The 23,162-nt window shown below is 46.6% G+C and overlaps 1 protein-coding gene across 1 annotated transcript; it reads right to left on the bottom strand.

The window, feature by feature from the left end:
* Nucleotides 1–15,774: 15,774 nt before the first annotated feature.
* HEY1 (hes related family bHLH transcription factor with YRPW motif 1) lies at nt 15,775–19,823 on the bottom strand. Its single transcript, XM_074943039.1, has 5 exons — nt 19,356–19,823; nt 18,988–19,063; nt 18,799–18,882; nt 18,527–18,608; nt 15,775–17,615 (listed from the first exon to the last, which is right to left on the bottom strand). Exons 1-5 carry the CDS (start codon nt 19,445–19,447, stop codon nt 17,032–17,034), a joined length of 918 nt encoding a protein of 305 aa, XP_074799140.1. The 5' UTR covers nt 19,448–19,823; the 3' UTR covers nt 15,775–17,031.
* Between the last annotated feature and the right edge of the window lie 3,339 nt (nt 19,824–23,162).

The following is a 23,162-nucleotide window of genomic DNA, read 5'->3' as shown; positions in this document are numbered from 1 at the left end:
GAACCATGACATGTACAATTCCCTGGGCTACTTCCCCCACAGCAGCCCTCACTTCCTCAAGCTCCACTTCACCCTTACCTCAGGGCCTCCTTCCTTGTGCCTGATATGGTGTGTACTACTCAGCCTCTCCAACAGCGCAACTTCCTTCCACAGCTCCTGACATGCACACCCACCTGACTGGCTGGGAGGCTTTTAACTAGTTTCAGCCAGCCCCTGATTGGCTTCAGGTGTCCCAATCAGCCTAGCCTTCTCCCTGCCTTCTGGAAAGTTCTTAATTGGCCCCACGTGTCTTAACTGACCTGGAGCAGCTTCCATTTCACTTAACCTGGTACCAGGGATTTGTTTAGCCTGGAGTTAATATATCTATCTCCCACTACTTTTCTATAGCCATCCGACCTTGCCCCGTCACAATATATATATATGCTACATAATTACTTAAATGAATGTGTATGTATTTAGTATGTCCTCCTGGATAGCAAAAGAAGCACCAAATTTAGTGCGAAGGTTATATTTGGTTGCAAATCAACATGTTTTAATGGTTACCAGCCAATGAGAAACAACCTTTCTTTAGGATAATAAAAAGTATATATGCAAAACAAGATTAAAATCGATTATTTAAATCAACGATTCCTGCTTGCTGACTTAAATCATTATGCAAATAAGTTATTTAAATCACTTTGATGTAAATCAGTCCACCCTGCCCAGCAGTAAATACACAGACATCACCAAGCTATTCCAGTTTTTTTGTGTCTCCCATAAGTGGTGCCATCTACCAACTTTCTCAATGTTTGGCAAAATCAGCACCTGGCTGAAGCTGAACCAGGTTGGACTGAGGTGATGCTTGTAGGAAGAGAAAATGCACTGAAGAACTTACTTGCTCTGTAATAACCTCCAAGCACAAAGCCATCTGCCTGAAGTGGTTGAATTGGTCCACAGCCTTGGTGTCCTACTGGTCTCCTCATGTTACTGGACAACCATGGCAGCAATACACACCCTCTTCCATCTGTAACTGGTCAGAAAATTGTGCCACACACTAATCTAGCCACACTGCTCCATGTATTCATGACCACTAGGCTTCATAACTGAAGCTCATTATATCTAGGAATGAAGAGACATGCCCTGAAAAACCTCCAGATGTTACAAAATGCAGAAGCCCATCTAGTCAGCAACACAGATCACCATGAACAACCCAGGACACCACTCTGTGCACTGGCTCCTCACTGAATACGGAGTCCAGTTCATACTCTTCATCCTGTTATTCAAAGGCCTTCAAGGAACTCGCTCTAGCTACCTGAAAGAGCTCCACTCCCTCCTGGGCCATGACTTCCCACAACTATATTCCAGTGGAACAATGCAAAAGGGGGAAGTCACTGAATATGGGAGATAGAACTTTCACAGGGACTGGATCCAGACTATGGAACCCACAAGAGATAAGAACAACCATAGCCTTCACCCCTTTAAGAACTACATATAAAACGTATTTCTTTGACTTTGTTTTCCTTCAGCAATGTCTACACATATAGATGGGATCAAACCAGAACTCTACATCCAAAGAGCCTTGAAAGTAGGATTCAAATCTGAATCCAAACCCAAATGTCACACCTCTATCTCTATGTTGGGAAAATAAAAAAATCCTGTCATTTGGGGTTGTTTGAAATGCAGATCAAAATATTGCAGCATGGTCCCTTTTCTAATTTTAATTGAATTACCCTGTAATGTTTGATGTGTCTGAACCCAAAATTTAAACCACAACTCAAGCAGACAGGGTGTGTGTGTTGGAACTTATGTGGACAGAAACCAAAGAAAATACTCATATATACCCCTGTGGAGTGAAACCTACATGTTTTGCACAGCTCCCATTAGCACCCATTTTGGAGGGATTGGTGAATGAGTTTTAAAAATAATCTATGTTTAACAGTTTAATATACTGATATGTCTTTTAAATACTTTGATATGCTCCTCATGGTCAGTTACTGAGACCCTTTGATCAAATGATTAGCTATGGAGTTAAGAGACTGAGTCTAGACTGAAAGGATACTCTAGTGGCTGAGGTACTAGGCTAGGAATCAGGAGCCCCTGTGTTAGGTTCCCTTCTCTACTATAGTGTTTCCTGGGCAAATTATGCCCTCTCTCTTATGCCATATTTCTCGGTCTGTAAAATGGGGATAATAGCCCTTCCCTACCTCACAGGGGTGTTGTGATGACAAATACATCTTTCTTAAATTGTGAAACATTCAGATATTATGGTAATGGGAGCCAAATAAGTACCACAGACAGAAATAAGTAGAAGCTGCTGTATCAGGAATTTGATCAAATAAGCGGCTGGGAGGGTCAAACTAATATTTGTTTATTAGAATCCATTCAAATTCAGGAAGTTTTAAAGAGAATGACAGGGGGAGCTGAGGCTTCTCTGAGTGGCACTGTTCTGTCAGCTAAACACCAAGTGAGCTCACATTATACCAACTCAGCATCTCTTCCAGGCCTTTTGAAATAGCTGTTTTGTCACTTAGGAGGAGGCTAGAGCAGTAGTGCTAAAGCAAGAGACTTCAAGTCAGGGCCTTCCAAGTCTCTGAACGGAAATAGTTTTCATGTTAGAATGAAGTAAGTGTCAAACATCAGGCTCTGTTGTCATTTCTCCCTGCCCAGAAGGGGGAAATTTATACTTTGTGGTAAAGGCAAAGCATGGTGTGATGGTGTATACTATGAAGTTTGACTCCAGTACAAATAAACTGTTACAATTTAGTAAGACTATCTCACCTTAACACATAAGGTATTTTAGCAACACTCTACAAAAGAATGAAAAAAAAATAAAATCTTCCATCCACTATGATTTACCAACCTTTCAATGACAGGAAGCAATACTTTTTTAAAGCCCCTGTGAAATACTGCCCACAATTGGTAGCTGTGGTGACTAATCGCGAGTGTTGTTTTGTTTTACAAAAAAAATCATGCAATAAGAAAACTACAGCTCAGCTCAATTTTTCCCTCATATTTTATGCCAAATGTATGCGATGATTGACAGTTTGCGGTAGTAGCCAGAGTCTGGCTTTTTTAAATAACTGAAGCTTCTTTCCCTTTCTGTCTTATGGGAAGTGTTGGGTGACTACTGCCTATTACAAGACCACATTTCCAGTTGCGTATATCTTTGCCAAACTTTCACGATTTGGGCTGAAATTTTCCAAGCCAGGGTCTGCCTCAGACTGACTCTCCTTGGAAAATTTTAGCCAAAATGGTTCATAAGACTCTGAGCTTAAAGATAGAGGAAAAAACCATGTTACAATTCTGGGGACCTATTCTTTGAACAGCTCTAGCACCCTCTGTGCTTTGGAGCAGGGACTGGAAATTTACCGGGACAGTGGCCTTTGTGTCAGGGATGTGCTTTTTGCTATTCCCGTGAAAATCCTCCCAAATGTGGCCAAGTTACAAGTCTTTGAAAAATTGCAGTTCACACATGCTCAGTAGCAACTTCTTAGATTTTAGCACTGGGGTGGGCAAACTTTTTGGCCTGGGGGCCGCATCCGGGTATGGTAATTGTATGGCGGGCCATGAATGCTCACAAAGTTGGGAGTAGGGGTGCAGGAGGGGGTGAGGGCTCCGGCTGGAGGTGTGGGCTCTGGGGTGGGGCCAGAATTGAGGAGTTCAGGGTGCGGGGGGGGGTTCCGGGTTGGGGTGCGGGGGGGGAGGTGAGGGCTCTGGGGTGGTGCTGGGAGGTTTGGGGTGCAGGAGGGAGCCCCAGGCTGGGACTGAGGGGTTTGGAGAGCAGGAGGGGGAATCAAGGCTGGGGCAGGGGGTTGGGGTACGGGGGAGGGGTGTGAGGGCTCCAGCTGTGGGTGCGGGCTCTGGGTTGGGACCAGGGATGAGGGGCTTGGGGTGCAGGAGGGTGCTCCAGGCTCGGACCAATGGATTCAGAGGACAAGAGAGGGATCAGGGATGGGGCAGGATGTTGGGGAATGGGGGGAGTGAGGGCTCTGGCGGGGGTGGGTGGGCTTGGGGTGGGGCTGGGGATGAGGGGCTTGGGTACAAGAGGGGGCTCTGGGCTGAGATTGAGGGGTGCAAAGGGCAGGAGGGGGATGAGGGCTGTGGCAGGGGGTTGGGGCACAGGGGAGGCTCAGGGGTGCAGGCTCTGCGTGGTGCTTACCTCAAGCAGCTCCCAGAAGCAGCTGCATGTCCACCTTCCAGCTCCGAGGCACGGCCAGGCGGCTCTGCAAGCTGCCCCGTCCACAGGTGCCACCCCTGCAGCTCCCATTGGCTGGGAACTGTGGTCAGTGGGAGCTCCGGGGGCAGTGCCTATAGATGGGGCATCATGCAGAGCTGCCTGGCCACACCTCCATGTACTACGTAGAAGCTGGAGGAGGGTCATGCCAGCTGCTTCCTGGGAGCCGCGCAGAGCTGGGTAAGCCCCCGACCCACTCCCTGGCTGGAGCTGAGGGCCAAATTAAATGGTCTGACAGGCCAGACGTGGCCTGTGGGCCGCAGTTTGCCTACCTCTGCTTTAGCAACTAAAATCTCCAACAATTCCATGCTCAGTGAGCATGCTCCATCCCCTCACAGCTCCAACATGCAATGGGACTGAGCATGTTCCAGCCCACAGCGACAGGGGCAAAGCTGGACTTGCCCTGTAATATATGTTCAAGCTTGGGCTGGGGCCAGGCATCAGAATGAAGAATGAGAGCCCGTCTCTCCTATGCTCTCACTGGCACACGCTGCTGCTGGCAGCCAGATAGTGTGGGCAAGGAAGCCATACAATACAAATGCAGAGGGAACAAAACCTGGATCACAGGAAGGGAAAGGAGTAGACCTGGAAAGGAGGCTGGTGAGAGAAGCTGGAACTAGAAACTGAGAATGGTGGGGGAAGAAAGTCTGGAACTGATTGGGAAAGGAGGCTGGGACTGGGAGCCAGATCGGGGGGCAGGGAAAACAGGAGACACTGAGATGGGACGAAGACCCTGAGTTGGAGACTAGAACTGGGAGTCAGTGGGTGTAGGGAGGAGAAACACAGATCAAGCAAGGGGTTGGGAGTAGGAAACTGGAACTGGCTGGGCAAGGATCGTGGGGACAAGGAGTAGCAGCAGAGGATGGAACTAGGACTTGCTAGAAAAGAGATTGGGATGAGAAGCCTGACAAGTGGAGGCTGGAGCTAGATAGAGAGGATAGGACTAGGAGAAGGAGACAGGAGCGGGGAAGAGACAGTGACAAGTGGAAGGGATGGGCAGAAGGGGTCAAACTGTGGGGGACAGAGGAATAGAACCAGGCAGAAGAATCTGTGCCCATTGGAGAACACTCCTCTCCAGAGCCTGGAATGGAACCCAAGATTCCTGAGTCTCCCCATTGCTCTGCTACAAGTATCTGTGAAACCACTGGCACAGGGCATCTCTCATCCCCCTCTAGTGCTGATACACAGAGGATGACAACCATTACTGCTATCAGTTACGCCGTTAGCTCAAGTGGTAGAGGTCAGTTTGGTGGATCTAACACACACCCACACAAACAACGTTAAAAGAATGTTAAGGCTGCCAAATCAAGTGCTTAAAAGTTAGGAAATGCCAAAATTTAGGTTGCCTGTACAAACCTAAGTCAGCCCTCTTGTGTATCTGCATTGTGATGATAATACAATTTTTAACTACAAGGTCCAAGCCTTATTCAGTGCACATGATGGACCTGCTCTAGGGATGAATCAGGGTTGTGTACCTATTGCCGTTCCAGAAACATGGCAGGCCTAAGCCCCTCCCCTTAGCCAGGGGAAGGGAGGGGTCAGTGAACCCAGGCCACATCTGAATACTGAGGGCAACAAATGAAAAATAGGGATCAGAGTTAAGGTCATAGGACAAAAATCAGGGAATCAGAAGGGGCCACTGAGCAGAGAACCCCCGACAGTGCCCATTGCTCTTCAAAGGCATCTAAGGAGCCAGACAGTGGACACTGCTCAGAGGACGTTTGCTTGGGGGCATGACTTCACAAGGGATAAGAAGTAGGCCCCACAGTCAAAGAGCACTCCCTCCCCAACATCTGTCTTCCCCCTCCTGGAATGATGGCTGGCCATCTTGGCTGGCACCAAGAGGAGGTCAGCAAGGAGATCTTGCAACTTTGTGGAGCCAGAGATGGGGTGTGCATAAACGAGGCGTGTGGGGAGAAATGCAGTCAGAACCTCAGTATGAGGTTGTGGAGGAGCCAGAAGAGGGGCTGAAGTCTGATGCACCCAACATAGATGCGTGCCAGTGTATCCCTCTCACTGCAAAAAGGACAGGTGTCAGGGGAGTTTGTGAACTGCACCAGATATATTCCTGTTCTCACAGCTTCATGGAGGAGCCACCAGCTGAGATTCCCTGTGGATTCCCATGGAACCAGAGTGGAGTAAAGGCTGGCCCACCAGGGTTCCTCACCCTCCTAAGGTGGCAGCAGGTCCTGCCACTTGGTGACAGGGCAGGACACGAGGGTGAGGAAGTGGATATTATGAAGCATGAGCACATACAAATGTTTTCTGGGTGTGGTTCAGTGATGGAGAGGCTGGATGTCACTCAGCCAACTTAGGTTGCATGTTGGGGGTGGCCAGGGAGGCTTGTGAGGCTGGGGCCTGATGACAAGTTCTAGAGAGACTGGAAAGAGGGGCGGGCAAGGAGCACCCTCCTGCAGGACCCCTCAAGAAAAGCAAGAGAAGTGGTAGGCAAGACTGCCCACACCTCCTGGAGCACACAACAGGGGACACAGGGTGGACAGACCCATGTACTGGTCTAGCATCTGTGGTCCACGCTGTCCCTCCAATCATAATCTAGGAGGACTCAGTCTGGTGGCACCAGCCAGGACGAACCTCTGGCACACAAAGAGGGACTCCACCATGTGCATACATAAATGAGGGTTGTGTAGCAGGGGTTCTACAATGAGATCCTCCTCTATCAGTGGCCACTATGGACTTGGTCACTGAGACTAGCTTCCAGATCCTGAGGAGGTCCTGGTAAAGATCAGCAGCTCAGAGAGGTCTCAGAGGAGACCTCTTGGGTGGAGGTAAAAGAGCTGCTGGTCGTATCAGAGCCCTTGGGAGCAGCAGAGGAAGGCATGCACCAGCATGCTCCAGGCCAGACTACCTGCTCTGTAAAGGAGCTGTGTGTTTGACCTGAGATCCCGGTGTCTGATTTGCAAAAGAGCTGAGCACTCACCACTGTAGAGGAATGCAATGAAAGCTAACTTTGAACATGAGTGTTGTACAATGCTAAGTACTCCGAAATACTCTGAAAAATCAGGTCCTAGATGTCTCAAGTTGAGCACCTAAAATTAGTGGATACTTTTGATCTTAATCTGTGCCTCAGTTCCCCATCTGTACAATGGAAGTACCACCACCACACCTCACAGGACTATCGTGAAGACATTAATTCATGTGTGTGAAGCATCAGAAACTGTAGTGAGGAGCACCAGAGGAAAGATCATGAGGAAATGAATAATTCTGTATTCAGAATAGGATTTGAAAAAGTGTGCAGTAAAAAACACCCAGGGACCCACATGGAGCAATGAGGATAAACCAAATATTGCATAACTGCGCATTCTGAGAGCACTGGCCACCCTGTGCACTGAATGTGCGCATAATGTATTTATGCACAGCGGGGCCAAACTGAAATTGTACCTGCAACTCCAGCATCTTCTAACTTTTCAGTGCTTGACTTTGCAACCTTCCTAATGTTGTCTGAATGTATTTTTGTGATTAGGTTATCACCCCCTCTCCAGAGGTACACTACCAAGCACATTCTCTCTATAGCTCTTCTAGGGCAGGCCAGGAGAATGAGAAACAAAGATGAGAATTGAAATCTATGGGGCAGTATGTGGCACTAGCCCCTGGCAAGCTCTTCACTAGCCTTTTCCAGTCAAGCATATAGCTGTTAAAGCGCATGGAACTATGTTTTGTTCATGTGGGTGTGTCAAATACAATCAAATAAAAATCTCTCCATGGACCGAAGTTTTGGAAGATAAGAGTTAGGGTGACCAGATGTCCCAATTTTATAGGGACAGTCCTGATTTTTGGATCTTTTTCTTATATAGTCTCCTATTACCCCCCACCTCAATTCCGATTTTTCACATTTGCTGTCTGGTCACCCTAAGAAGAGTTAACCTAATGCAGTAGCGTAGCTTCACCGCCTGGTGACTCCACTATTAAAGGAAATCATCGTATGAAGTTTGAGTCATGGATCTCTCCGTAGCTATTCAGTGCAGCCTGGGCATGTCTGTTGTGCAGGGCACTGAAAGAAAACGACTGCCTTACATAGCACATGAACTAGCAATAAAAGTTTTACCAATGAAGGCTAAATAAGTGTCTCATCACAGTCGACTTATTGCTTGATGGATGCATAAAATGAGACTGAGTCAGTGGCACAACAGAAAGACATTAGAAAAATCCCTGTTCTTTACTTCTTTAAGTGGAAATTTGGCCCAACACTCCATCTCAGTACGCCAGCTTTATCTCTGGCGACAGAGTAAAGACCAACACAGTCTGGGAATTCCCTAGTACTAGGTCCCTCTGGTTGCCCACTAGCTCTACCGCTGCAGCAAGCATGTCATTTGACTGCTGCATAGCGAATAAGTGAGACTGAGGTTTGCTAACTGGCAGAATCACAAAGACGGGGCCCTTTCTGGATTGTGCAAGATACTAGCCAGGCTATACTTTGTGGGCAACACCAATAAGCAGGCAGCCTGGCCAACTGCCAAATGGGAAGATAGAAATCTGACAAAGGAAAGTGAAAAAGATTGTTAAAGGTACCTAGGAGACCTCATTTCATAGTGAGCTTCCTTTAATAGCTATTTCATTCTAGAATCTCACAACACTGTACTCTGGCTCTGTGGGTAGGAGTAAACTGTAGCTCCCTCTAGTGGCTGGAGCACAGGGGGCTATGGGACCTGCTACTAGCACTAGCTTAACCAGTTAGGGTTTAGCTGCTGGCAAAAAACCTGTGTAGCTGGAGCTGAAGAACAAGGATCAGATCTTCAGCTGGTATATATTGTCATAGCGCCATGGACTTCAACTGAGCTATGACAGTTTACACAAACTGAGGATTTGAGCCCAAGGGTTCTAGTCTCTGCCTTTGTGTGCACGTTCTAGATGGTAGCTGTGGCTGCTCTCTGCAGCAGGTTGATTTGTTACCCACCCTCCATAGATGTTAGTTGTTGGGTTTCAGTTACATGTACCATTCATGTCCCCATAAAATCCGGATTGTAGCTGGGTAAATTAATCATTTATTCCAGAGGGTGCACTACCAAAAAATGTAATTTTAGCATTGAGTTGTCATTGTGTGCTCTAGAAAACATGAAAGTCTCTAAGGGAGAAAAAACTTCCTGTAACCAATGCCTTAAACTTTGCCCCACCTTTGTATAGAACAGGCAGCTTATGGAAGAATGTCATCCAGCCTAACAATTGACTATTTCTTATGTACAATAACATCAGACTCTTTTTTAAAATAAAAAGCTGGCAGTCTCCCTTCTAAAATAATTCATCTGTTTTATGGAGTGTTGATCTGATTATATACAATTCCCACAAGAAGGGAAGTACCTTTAGAATAAGGACTATTCAGAACTAGTACAGGATTTCCTCTTGTTGTTGATAGTTTCCTCCTAACCCAAGGCGCAATGAATCCCAAAGAAAATTCAAAGGGGCGATCTACAGACAACTAGGCATCTACATTATATAGCAAACATTGTTCAATCTAATTGATGTTTTCCTTACAAAGTAAAAAATAGCTCTGCTCACTGTTTAACATGCTACAGAACAGTTCTTACTACATTTAGGATTCCCCTCACTCTCTGTTTATATTATACAGAGAGTCACATCGTGTACTCTCCAAGGCCAAGTGCTATTTCCTAACAACCATTTCCTAACAATAAGTCACACCTACTTTTACTTCATCTTCAAATATTAAAATTTAATCCCACAAACAATCAGTTTCCTCAATACCCTACTACCTTAATGAAGAGTAGATCAGTTCTCTGCTATCAACTGATCACTGTCATGACTGAAAAGCACCTAACCTAAATGCCTTCATTGACTGGACTTAGCTCCTAAGTGGGCCTAACATTCAACAAAATCAGAAAGACACATTTTGAGCGCAAGCCAGGGTGTAAATGTTGCTTAGGCCACATGCTAGATCTCCACACAGGCATGAGTTCTTCCCATCATGTATTAAAATAGGCATGAACTGGCTGTAAAAGTTTGGTCCTAGCCAAACCTGGGAATACAGAGTCAATTTCCGATGAGGTAGAAACAGGGAAAGTACAGCAGAAGGCACTTAAATAGATTTTTGCCCAATAGCACCGCACCAACATTCAGGGAAATACTTTAGTAACCCCATACCTTGGGGAGGGGGCAACTGTTGAAGAATGCTGGTTGTTCAGTGGAACTGTGGTAGATCATTCTGAGCATACCAGCTTTTATGCCATATGAAATTCCCAAGTATATTAGTCTACAAGCCTCTTCTCATGCTCCTACCAGTTAGATTTTGTAAACCCCTTGCAATTATTTGACAGGAAATATGATCAATAAGTCATGCTGTCATGTATTTTTCAGCCATATTCAGCAAATATGAACCTCATCATTTCTCTGTCGTTCGTCAGCCAGACAGCCCATCAAATCAAGTGAAAACGTAGTCACAGAAATCCATTCCAGCTCCTTTCTGTTGCTTTAATTATATAGTTGGATCTTAGCCTGTGGCTCACCTGACTCTGGCTTACTGAGCAAAGCTCAGATTGAGAACTGTTGCCTTTCTCCCTCCGTTCGGATCCTTCACATATCGTAAACGCCTCCACGCCTTAGTGCCTGTTGACAATTTTTAAGCGTCTTTACTACAGCCAATGCAACTATTCATTCATTCTTCATTTGTTCCTTTACTTCAACTTCCCGAGGGCCCTGTGTTTCAGTCTTCTTGCTCTTTCTGGAATTCTTTTCCGATTAAAATATTGTTCTGTTTTTTTCATTGCCTCTCCTGTAGCTTCTGTCTGTGAGAGCAGCAGCACAATACAGAGATTTAAATGCTCATAGGGAAGGTGTTTATCCCACTACTGTTGTCTGCATTAGACAACCTTAGATGTTAAACATTAGATCTGAGAGGCTCAAGGCTCCCTGGAGCTCCTCATCTGTGGTCAGGAAGGGAAGAGCAAAACGTATGGCTCTGCTGACTGGCACTGGGGTGGGAAAGAAGAGGTGCAGAAAGATGGCTCTGCCTATTCTCTGCCCCCTTTGCAGCAGGTTGTTCCAGGAAGGAGCAACTTCGTAGTAGCCCCTGAACTCTTCCCAGGCATATGGACCACTGCTCTGGGCAGTCCTTATGCAAGCCATGCAAATGGGTAGGGAAGGCAACTTATTTCCTCCATAATTTGGCACCACATCAACTACTCATTTATAAACAGCGTATGAAAAATTAACAGAATGACTTATAGGGTTAGCACTTTGAAAAGGATCAAAAGGAGAATGGAGAAAACAAGTTATCACTGAGGAACTATAAAAACCAGAGGAAGAACTTAGAAAATGATTCCCATTGTCTCTCATCACGCACCTTTTCCACATTTTTGAATCTCATTCAACACTGGTGTTTCATGTTTTATTATTCTAAATGCATGTCAGTGCCTGCGTCTCCTGGCTCCAAAAGAAAGGGCCAGTTATAAATAAAAATTAGAAGCTCCCCAAGAGAAGAGAGAAGCATCCAATCAAGACCCAGGTGCACCATACTCTTAGAAGTTCAGGTTGACTGGTTACTGCTTAAACATCAGATGCCTATATTAGTGGAGCAGTGTGCTGAGTCACCTGGAAAACTGCATCATTCACCCCTGACGTCCTTTCATTTAAGGTCTTTAAAAAGGCTTTGTAAAATGTTACTGTTACCTTCCCACCCCAAGCCCATGACTACTCATTATTCACTACAGCCTTCCAGCCTTGTGAAGAGAACATGGTGCAGACCAAATTCAGAGTTTCTGGTAAGAGGTTCCTGTGACTAGCCACACAATATATAACAGGAAGAAGGATTTCAGCTTATCTTTACTGACTTGGCTGGTTCTTGGGAAAACCTGGCTGGCTTCGCACTGCTATGCAATATTCTAAGAAGTCTTCTGTCAGCATTAAGCATGCTTGCCATTTTGTAGGTGAAGAGATCCATAGCCAGGATTTATTTTTTTCCACATGAACCTAAGAAACCAAGTTATGCTACCAGAGTTGTCTTGGGCTTCAACTAACAGGTTCCCCCCCCACACGCACACACAAAAAGCTAAGTCTGTCACTTCTATCAGCTATTCCCCAGCACAGACACAGAATTCTAATTCTAGAATTACCCATTTTTATGTAGTATTGGTCAAACTTTCTAGATGTGTTCTACATTTCAATTTGTTCTCCTCCTCCTCCAAGGAAAAAAAAAATCTTTGCTTTCAGGCTTCTCCCACAGTTCAAGGTCTCTCCATCATCCTATATCCCCCCGTAAGCTCTAGATTCATAACACACACATGTGCAGACTGGGGGGGGGGGGGGCAGGGGTTGCTAAAGTTGTAGCACTTAGGGTATAATTTGGGGCCTTGTGTTCAGGATGCAGATTTGACATACAGAAATATCCCTTCTCTTCCCCTTCCATTTAAACTCATGCCCCTATAATTATCTTCCAGCTATCAGGGATGAACAAAGCTCATTTAGTGACACTCTTGATTGGCCATCAGGTTATCAGTATGATGCAATTCAAGGCTTGCCTAGTGTAAAAACCTATTCTGCCTTTTGTTACTTTTTGTAGTAAGACTAGTATTAGAGTATCCACCAAGCAGCAATGGAAAAATAGAACTATAAAACTGGTACATTGGTATAAACTGGTCACGAATGTATTTTGGCCAGAAGTCAAAAAGTTTCTACTCACCAGAGTACTGAGATTCTGGAACAGCCTTCTGATAGGAGTAGTGGGGGGGAACAAACAAACTTATCATGCTCCATCTTAAAACTAGTTGGGTTATGTATGAGATTTTACAAGGGGATTGCCTGCAATAGCAGGAAACTGGAGTCAATGACCCAGGAGATCCCTTCCAGTCCTATGTTCCTAGTTACCTCTATACCAGTGATACTCAGACTGAGGCTCATGAGCCGCAAGTGGCTCTTAAATGTGTCTCCCGTGGCTAATAATTAGATCACACAGTGTTTTAATACCATGTGCTGCAGTCTAAGTTATTAACCAGTCAGGCTGCTTTTACTATGCTATTAACCAATCGTAGTTGATAAAATAAGAATACTTGGTCAGTCATTTTGGTGTGAGAATTATATAAATTATACAAATAGTAAATGAAACAATGAATTCACACAACAGTGGCTCTTTTGGGTAATGTTGATTGCTAATTTGGCTCCTGAACCACTGAGGTCTGAGTATCACTGCTCTCTCTGTACTATAATTTTACAAATAATGAGCAATTTTGATCTGCAAGTCTTAAAAATGTTTACTGGGGGGGCAAACACTGTTCTCTGCATTTTACATCTGAGGAAACTGTGACACAAAGTTTAAATAACTTGCCCAAGACTACCCAGCAAGTTAGTGGCAAAGTCAGGAACTGAACTCAGGTCTTCTGATGTATGGAATAGCGTCCCATCCACTAGGCAAGTGGTTTTCAAACTGCGGGTCATGGAATGTAAGGCACAGGGTCACAGCGGCTCTGGTCATCACCACCGAGCAGGCCATTAAAAGTTCCATTGGCGGTGCTGCCTAGCTAAGGCAGGCTAGTCCCTACCTGTTCTGACACTGTGCTGTGCCCCAGAAGCAGCCAGCAGCAGGTCCAGCTCCTAGGCGGCGGGGCCATGGGGCTCCGTGCGCTGCCCCCACCCCGAGCACGGGATCCACGCTCCCATTGGCCAGTTCCTGGACAATGGGAGCTGGAGGGGGCGGTGCCTGTGGGCGAGAGCCACACGGAGCCACTTGCACACCTCTGCCTAGGAGCCAGACCTGCTACTGGCTGCTTCTGGGGCACAGCGTGGTCTGCAGTGCCAGGACAGACAGGAAGCCTGCCTTAGCACCCCCGCTGCGCTTCTGATGGGGAGCCGCCTGAGGTAAGCCCGCGCCCCAACCCTCTACCCCAGCTCTGAGCCCCCCCAACCTGGAGCCCCTTCTTCCACCCTGAACACCTCATCCCCAGCCCCACCCCAGAGCCTGCACCCGCAGCCCAGAGCTCTGACTCCCTCCCACACACCAACCCTCTGCCCCAGTCCAGAGCCCCCTCCCACACCCTGAACCCTGCAGCCCTCACCCCCGCATCCCCGCAGGAGAGCCAGCAATTTAAAGATGGGAAAAAACATTTGGATGTGAAGGAAACAATCACTGAGGCTTAGCAGCTTTGTGGTTTAGAAAGCCTTTAAACTTTACGAAACAGCAGATGTGTGCACTCTGGCAGTCCCTTAGGTAGAGATGTGTTAGTTTAGTACCAAACAAACAGGAACATAATTATATGAGTGACAATATAAATCTGAAAGAGAAACTGGAATCTGACTTTTATAGCCTTTTATTTAATATGTTTATAGACACTCTATATTCTATAACTTCTTCACTGTGATATCATAGATTATCAGGGTTGGAAGGGACCTCAGGAGGTCATCTAGTCCAACCCTCTGCTCAAAGCAGGACCAAGCCCCAATTTTTGCCCCAGATCCCCAAATGGCCCCCTCAAGGATTGAACTCACAACCCTGGGTTTAGCAGGCCAATGCTCAAACCGCTTAGCTATCCCTCCCCCCACGTTGACATACTTCTAGCACTAATGTTCAGTTTTGCTTTTCCTACCTTCATGACTGGCAACAATTTTCTCCAACCTAGGAGAACAGAATGAGGTTATATACCTGATTTCCCTCCCATATTAACTATTCCCAACCTCAGGGCAACGCTTCTTTCAACTAAGGGACCCAAGATATCCCTCAGGCTCCAGTCAATGCCACTCCTATATTAGACAGAGAGTCCTTTTTAAAACAAAATACTCTGCTCCCAAGGGGCCAGGCACTCTGGCTCTATTCTGGCAGAGTTAAGTTGGAACAAAGATAAGCCATCTGAAGATAGAATTACTCTATAAAATCAAATGCACAGAGAAGAATTAAGGTACCTGGAGGAGAAATCCTTAAGTTCTACAGGTGCAGACTTCCAGAGTGCTACAGAAAACCAGGCGCCCCAGGTCATGTCTCTGTTTGTACTGCTTTAGGGAAGTATTTTACAGACGTGCCATCATACTATTAAGTTCAGTATGTGTGAGCCAGCTGCACAGTATTATTAATATTGTAGTAACACACACAGGCACCAATCAGTGTCAGAGCTCCATCATGCTAAATGCTGTACAACCACATAGGATGCAAAATGAACTTGAATTTTATCTGCAGAACTCACCTATTTTGTGTTTGGGCAAAACAAAACTCATGTGTGAGGCAGCATCAACAGGTCCCAATGCTAACTTAAAAAAAAAAATCTTAAATAATTTAAATGGCCTTTACCAGCATGTGCAGTGCAACTACACCCTTCTCTCCAGCACGGATGTTGGTGTCTTTCACCTTATCCTCCTTGGACTGGCAAGCATGTGAAAAGCAAAAAAGTAATCTTAATACTCACTTTTTAAGCTTGATTCTGAAACATGGCCTTATTCTGAGACATAGCACTACTCTGTGACCTGAACCGTAGTAGAAATGTATGCAGTAACATTTAAGACATAGTTGCACAGTGATGTTAAGTATATGTCACAGAAAGAACAAGTAGTAATTCTGCCACCTCTCAGATGGTACCCGTGGCTACAGGATTCCCCATTGACATATCAGACAAAAATGTCATTCAAAATAGTTTGTTCTTTCTCCTTTATTTAGCCACAAATACAAAAGCGACCAAACCCAATTCAGTGGAGCCCAATAAAGAATACCTCTTGACAGAATAAAACTGTTCAAAATGAGAGTCTCATGAAACCCAACCAGAATATATACAAGAATTCAGCAGAGCCCTTGTAAAATATGAGGAATCACCTCTGGGTGCATCTCAGAGTAAAATACAATAGAAAACTGACCAGTTAAGAGAATACATTTGTTACAAAACAAGCTTATGCCCGGAATGGGTTTCCACTGTTCCATTCCTTTTGCTATTTAAATACCACCACAATTTATTTTGGGTGCAAATTTGAAGCTCCTAGGGTGAAATCAGTTACCCAAGTAGAAATTTAGGGTACTCCATTGTAACCAAGGTCAGGTTCTGACCCCACACAATTGAAAGGGTGTTTAGCATTGGCTCTGGCCAGTAAAGTGGTGTAAGGTGTTGGTCTCTCTCCCCCATGACCCCACCTAAATCAACACCAATGCAATTCACACTTGATCGGTAGCACCTTTGCTATTCTAGTAGTAGTTTACTCTTGAGCAAAAAACTGGCCCTCCTTATGCCAAAAGAAATAATGCAGTGGTTCTGAGTTGTGATAAATGTCCACTAGGATAAGACTAGGACTAGGACAAGATCACCAAACCCACCCAGCCTCTGGGACACAGAATTCCTTTTCTGTGATAAGCCTGGTCAATCTGATTTGTCAACGCTTTGTTCAGAAATATAAAACTCAGAATACAGTTTACAAAAGAATATTTCCTTATAGAACATCTTAATGTCAAAATATTAACAAAAACACAATTTATGTTAATGCTGAGAATAGCGGTTTTGAAAAATTAAAACTAAAAATAAGCTGTCACTAACAATAATAGACAAAAATACACTAAATGTTAAAAAAGGGTCCAACGTTCTGAGGCAAAATGGAATCATTTGAGACAAATTGTTTACAAAGGGAGTTAAACACTCAGCATAAACCTATCACAAGTGTTAACATCCACTAGTGTGATTTTATTTTTGGAAAAACTTCAGCAATTCATTTTTTTTTAAATCTGCTAATACAAAAATGTAAAAAACCCAAGCACTTCAGTTTTTAGACAAACTTTGTTAAGCTCGAACTGTACCTTTGTCTCAGTTACTTAAGAACTTAAAATTGAAGTTGGCAATAAAACCAGCTCAGCTGAGTTTTTAAGCTTCCTTCACCCTGCGCTAAACTATTAGTTCTTAAAAGGCTCCAATCTCAGTCCCCCACGGTCTGTAGGGCTTGCCAAGGTTTGCCGACTGTGCTGGTGCAGATGGACTGAGTACATTAGGTGACAGCAAATGGAACGAACCAAATGAAAAAGGGAACGCAGACAAAGATGCCATGGAGGACAGCAGAGGAGGAGATAGTTTGGAAGTAGAGGTGACCACAGGAAGCACTGGTCCAATGCTGCCATTAGGGGGCAGTCTCAGTGAAGAAGTTTCAGCGTGTGGAGCAGCAATTCTGCTCTGGTGATGTGGTTCTGTAGAAGACGTTGTGGTACTGGTATTACTGTGCCCATTCTGAGGCAATAACAACGGGTGAGAGATGTGAGGATGATGTCCAAAGGCACTGCCCCAAGGAATATGTCCAATGCCGGTGTGGGCACTACTTGCTGCTTCCCGTTGAGAGGCATAATTATTGAGGTGAGACACCAGTCGAACTCGAAGAGGATCAGAAGTATCCAGACCCTCAATAATACTAAGGTACCGGACTACTTCAGCCAGGCACTCTCGAAATCCTAAACTCCGATAGTCCATAGCAAGAGCGTGGGCATCAAAATAGCCTAAGAAAAAGGAAAAAAGAGTGGAGTCTTAAAATACCATTTTTAGTCACTGGCTACTCTGCATCCTCCACACTCCCTACAAGTACATTTCACTTGCGTGTGACGGTTATATAGTTGCAGTTTTCCCCAACCACAGAATGGCTTCCAAAAACTCTTCTATGGTCTAACAAGTTTTTCTTTTATAGTATCTGTGTTGTGATGCTGCGAGTCCCAGGACCAGTCGCAGACTGGCACGTATAAGCTGAAACTTCACACTACCAGCAAAGAACGCACAAAGAGAAGAGATGTATTTTCCAATGCTAGCTACGTCAATGGACACAAAGCCACTGAACAGTGAAATTCATTAGTCACACACATGTAACTTATCACAGGCCACTTTCACAGACTAGCTGTCGGTCCTCAAATATCAATTTATACATTCGCATTTGTGTTAGCTCCTCCACTACCCATTTCAACCTAAAACATTAAACAGCCAAAAACATCCCAGATAGACCACTTGTTTTAGGCTGGGGGTGCCGGGGGGGGGGGGGGGGGGAGAAAAAGCTTGTGTTTCTCTTCAGTGGCTGAAAGTTACTTCACTTCACAGTGCTGCCATAACCTTACAGATACTTGGATAACAAATCATTTTCTCAACAGAGTCTGTCTATAGTCTACGACAATATAATCTGCACTTAACATAGAACCGTAAATAAACTATACAATGTTCCATGTAAGAGGAAATACTGAATTTCCCAGTAGTGTATACACATATTTCCATTTGATTTCTCCTCCCACTGCATGCAGCATATCAGATGACAAGTTTGTGGGACATTCAGTTACGGCTCAGGGTGCTGCTTGGTCTGACTACAACTTTGTTGCTGTAATCACGGTTTGTTCAAAACTATTGAATCTGTTGTCAGATAAAAGATTACCTTTGCCTCCTGCTGTATGCAACATTTTCAGGTGATCCACAGTCATCTGCAGAATTTCAGCTTTTTCCAGTTTGGCTGATCCCTTGAAAAAGAGAGAGCGCAAGAGAGGAGAGCGAGTAGAATAGGTCAATTTTTAGAAGATCTAAAAGAGTTTGGCAGAAATAGTGCAAAACAAACTATAAAAGGGTAAGATGCAGCACCACTTCTAGTCTGCAGTCCTTGTGACCGAGTCACCTATGCACTAATTATAGTCAGAGCCCACTGTGAATTACCTGCTTTTCAAAAGCACTTGGCACCAGTCTCCTCAGCTCCGACAAGCTGTTATTGATTCGATCCCGGCGACGTTTCTCGATGATCTATGAGTAAAACAGACAGGTTTTCAGCGTTGAATGCAAAAGGCACGCTGGGGCAAAGCGGCTTGACCCTGGGAGGGTATCAGTAGTTCGTGAAAGGGGACTCACCCCTCTGCGCCTTTTCCTGGCCAGGATCTGGGAGGTGGTGGATGGAGACATTGAACCTGGAGCTGAACTCAAGTTTCTGAAATGAACCACAAACAGTTAGCGCAGATGCCGGGAGTGAGAGAAACGCGGCTGTAAGGAAGGATCAACGCAGCCGCTCCCATAATAACAACGCGTGGGCGGAGGTGGCTCCGCGCTGGGACTCCGGGAGGCAAAGGTGCGAGCCGCCAGGGCAGGGAGCCTGCCTACCCGCGGCGGGCACAGAGCACACCCCGGCTGCCGCTCCCCCGAGGATCGCCGCGAACGGGCGCCTCCCCCGGCCCACGCACCGCATGCCCCCGGGGGCACAGCGCCCCCGCTCCCCTCCTCACCCATTCTCGTCCGCGCTCTCCTTCTCCACCTCGACGGGCTCGTCCAGCTCCTCGCTGTCAGAGGAGCTGTACTCGGGGTGCGCCCGCTTCATGCTGCTGCTGCCGCCGCCGCCGCCGGGCAGGGGAGGCTGCAGGGGGGCAGGCGGGAGGGAGGGAGACCGGGACCGGGACCGGGACCGGGCTGGCTGGCTGGCTCAGTGCGCGCCCCGCTGCCGCTCGACCTCTGGCTCCGCCAGCTCCGTCTCCCCCATCCCGTTCCCACGCCTCGCCTCTTACCCGCGGGAGGGGGGAGGCCAGGCGCCGCCGGCCCCAGACATCACATTGTAGCCACTCGCTGGCCCCGCTCTCCTGATTGGCGGACGCGGCGCCGGTTGCAGCCAATAGCCGCTGGCGGGGAGGCTGGTCAGTGACTCGCCTCTTTCCTTTGCTCCGGAGCAGCTTGGGGGTGGAGCTGCTTGGAGCGACACATGGCCGCGTTCGGAGCCCGCCCCCGTCGGTGCGCGATTGGCTGGGCCGGAGGCCCGTCAGGCGCTGGCGGAGCCGCGCGCGTGGCCTAGCGGCCGTGGGAAAGTTGCTCGGTGCCCGGCTGGCGGCCAATCGCGGCCGGCTGCGGCGCTGGGCGGTGCGTGCGGCAGCGGCGGCCGCCGCGTGTGAGCCTCCCCCGGCCGGGGGCAGACAGGGCCTGCGGCGGCTGCGCTCGGGCTATGGGCTGGGCCGCCCCCGGCGCGGGGAGCCCGGCTGCCCGGTCCGCCCTGCCAGCCCCCGCCCGCGTCTCGGTTCCCTTATCCTCCGGCCGGGGTCTGTGCCGCCCCCGCGGCCGGCCGGGCCGAGCCCTGGGAGCGGAGCCGCTCCGTGAGGTCGTGTCCGCCCGTGGGCCAAGGCTCCCTTCGCGTCCCCGGCCGTTCACAGCGGGGGGCGCTGGCTCGCTACTGTCGTGACCCCTCGCCCCGCCCGTCAGCCCAGCCTCCATTGCTGGCTGCGGTGCGCTGGCAACCGAGCGCCTCCATGCCGTCTCCCACCCTGGCCCTCAGGCTGGGCGCAGGGGTTTCCCTACGTGCCCCCGACTTACCCCCCGCTGCCCCCGCGAATTTCCCTAACACCCGCCTCTCCCCAGTTTTGTGAACTAGTTACATGCAGTGTTGCCAATTTAGTGATTGTCTGGAAATTTGAATTGAACTTGAAACGTTCATATGCACTTTTTAAGAGCATATAAAGGGTATCATAAAATAAGTGTACCTGGAAAAGTATAATAGATTTGAAAAGTACGAACATACACTGGCTTCCTTATACAGCTGTTGTTTTTTTATGACCATGTCAGAGCATTCATTTCGGTGATGTTGGCCAACCTAATAATTTCAAATTATGGTTTGTAAACAAAGTCTAAATGAGCTCTCCCTGATAGCTTCGGCTGGTGGGAAAGGCTTCAGGACCAGATTGTGTTTACATTCACACTAATCTACCCAGGTATCCAACAAACAGAGCTGTGTTGCCCAAGTGATAGATTTTGGCTGGGGTTGGGTTACAAATCACTGTGGGGGGGGGGGGGAAATGTTGTTGTTCTTATTGTATGAGTAAAGGGCAGTAGAACTGTACTTAGCCTGTGTTGTTGAGGGCATCAAGAGAGGGTGGGGGCAGGTGTTTTGCTTGATGGGCTGCCTGAGCCACAAGTATGATTTGACCTGCCCCTCTCCACTGTTTAAAGACAGAGCTGATTAGACTCCATAGATAGTCTTTTGTTGTGTTAAGCGACCACTACAGCTGAAATCACTGATAATCAGGTCTAAGTGCTTAGACCTTCTGTGGGACAGTATTTCTGTGGAAGAGATGGCCCAGTCTGCACTAGCAGTGAGGTTCCCCCACTGAGAGCTCAGCTGAAATCACTGAGAGCTGGGTGGAACCTCAAGAGTCTGACTCGCAGAGGTCCTAGTGGCAGGTGGCAGCAGAAGGTGATGGTGCAGTGCCATTGGCAACAGAGCGATGGAGTGAATGGTGGCACAATGAACAACAGTGGCCAGAGCGAACAGTGAGCAGCTGGAGGAATGAGCAAGGTGCCTTCTTGCCCCCCACCTGGGAGGTGTACTCATGTGAAAGCACCTCTGAACTCTGAGTCTCCACTGACCAAGGACAACACCGCTGAGTGTTAATGAGGCTGTTAAGAATGCTGGAGACACAACACAGTTCATGTGAACAAACATGGCTGTGGCATCATACTTTCTGTTTAAGCAAGAGACACCACACTACAAACTGGAGGCCAGTGTTAAGTGCATTGTCACTTGTTCATTCTGAAGTTGAACACTAGTTCCAAACAAGACCAGCAAATGCTCACTGTCTTTTTGCAAGAAACTCAGCTGACTGGCTAGACGCATGTGGTGCAACAGTGAAAGACTCAACAGTTGAAAAGTGAAGAACTCTCACCACATTCAAAAAATTTGCATACATGGCTGATGAATGCACCAATGCAAATGGTCATCAAGCATTAAGTCATTGTGTACGTTATCTTGATGTCAGTGGTAGGCCAGTACATGCATTTCCAGATGTTCAAGTTATAGAAGACAGATTGGCTGCATCTGTGACAACCCACATCTTAGAAGAGTTAAATGCTTGTCAGTTGGACCCCAGACAGATGGCTGCTTGTGCATTTGATGGAGCTGCAAACTTCTCTGGAAGACATGGTGGAGGACAAGCTTTGCTCAGAGAAAAGTGTAACCCTAATCTCTCCTATACACACTGCAGAGGCCATCTACTACAACTAGCGCTAGTACGAGCTGCAGACTCTTCAAAAGACATTTAAAAAGCTATACATTTAATGTCTTCATTATATTCTTTTTTTCAGCAAGAGTCCAAAAAGACTGAATATCTTGGAAAATATAGAAGATACACTAGGACTGAAGTTCAAATTAGTCCAATCTGGGAAAACCCTCTGGCTTTCTCATGAGTGATCCTTGGCTGTTGTCTTAAAATTACTCCAGCCATTATTACTGGCTTTGGAAAGTATCTGTCAAGATGGGATTACTTTTGCTACTACGTTCAGAGAAGACTATTACCACTAGTACTCCTTTTCTTTTTGCGAATACAGACTAACACGGCTACTACTCTAAAACCATTCTCTCTCTTGCAAGTCTACTGTTGAAACCACTTGGGTCATTAAACAATGCCATCCAGGCATCTGCTACAACAGTAGTCGATCTTTGTCCAGCAATAGAAGCTACGTTTGGATCCATCAGAGAGCTATCCATTGAAAAAGTACTGGAAGAAGCAAAGAAGTTGCAGTCCAGAAGTTGACTAATGAAGGCATTTATATTGAATCCTTAAGTGAAGAGGACAAGAAGTGTTTAAGACAACTGAAAAAGTACACAGACTAGATTCTTAAAAATCTACAACAGCGACTTCTAGATTCTACTCAACCTCTACGTAGCTTTTACAGATCCCTGTCTTATGAAACACTGACGGTTGAGTGGAGTGAGGCACTACCAGCAATGGGGCTGCCATGTGCTCAGGGCAGAATAGAGAATTTGAACACAGAGTGGAATATCATACAATGAATGAATGAAGATTTGACTTCAGCTTCTTTTTTATCATCACCAGTGGCTCAACCTGATCTTTATGCTATGTTTCCTGGGCTGAAAGAAGTAGGAATTCATCTCTTGCTACTCCCAGTCACAACAGCTACAGTTGAGCGTTCTTTTTCATCATTGAATAGACTTTTGTGTTTTGAAAGAAGTGGCCTTCTGCCTATCATGTGAATGAACTAATGAGCATATCAGTTGAAGGAATGGAAGTACCGGACACACGAGAAGCCACCACAGA

The sequence above is a fragment of the Natator depressus genome, chromosome 2 (assembly GCF_965152275.1).
Source record: "Natator depressus isolate rNatDep1 chromosome 2, rNatDep2.hap1, whole genome shotgun sequence".
Classification (NCBI taxonomy): Eukaryota; Metazoa; Chordata; order Testudines; family Cheloniidae; genus Natator; species Natator depressus.
The sequence above is the reverse complement of the archived record's forward strand: the minus strand, read 5'-3'. Positions and strand labels throughout refer to the sequence as shown.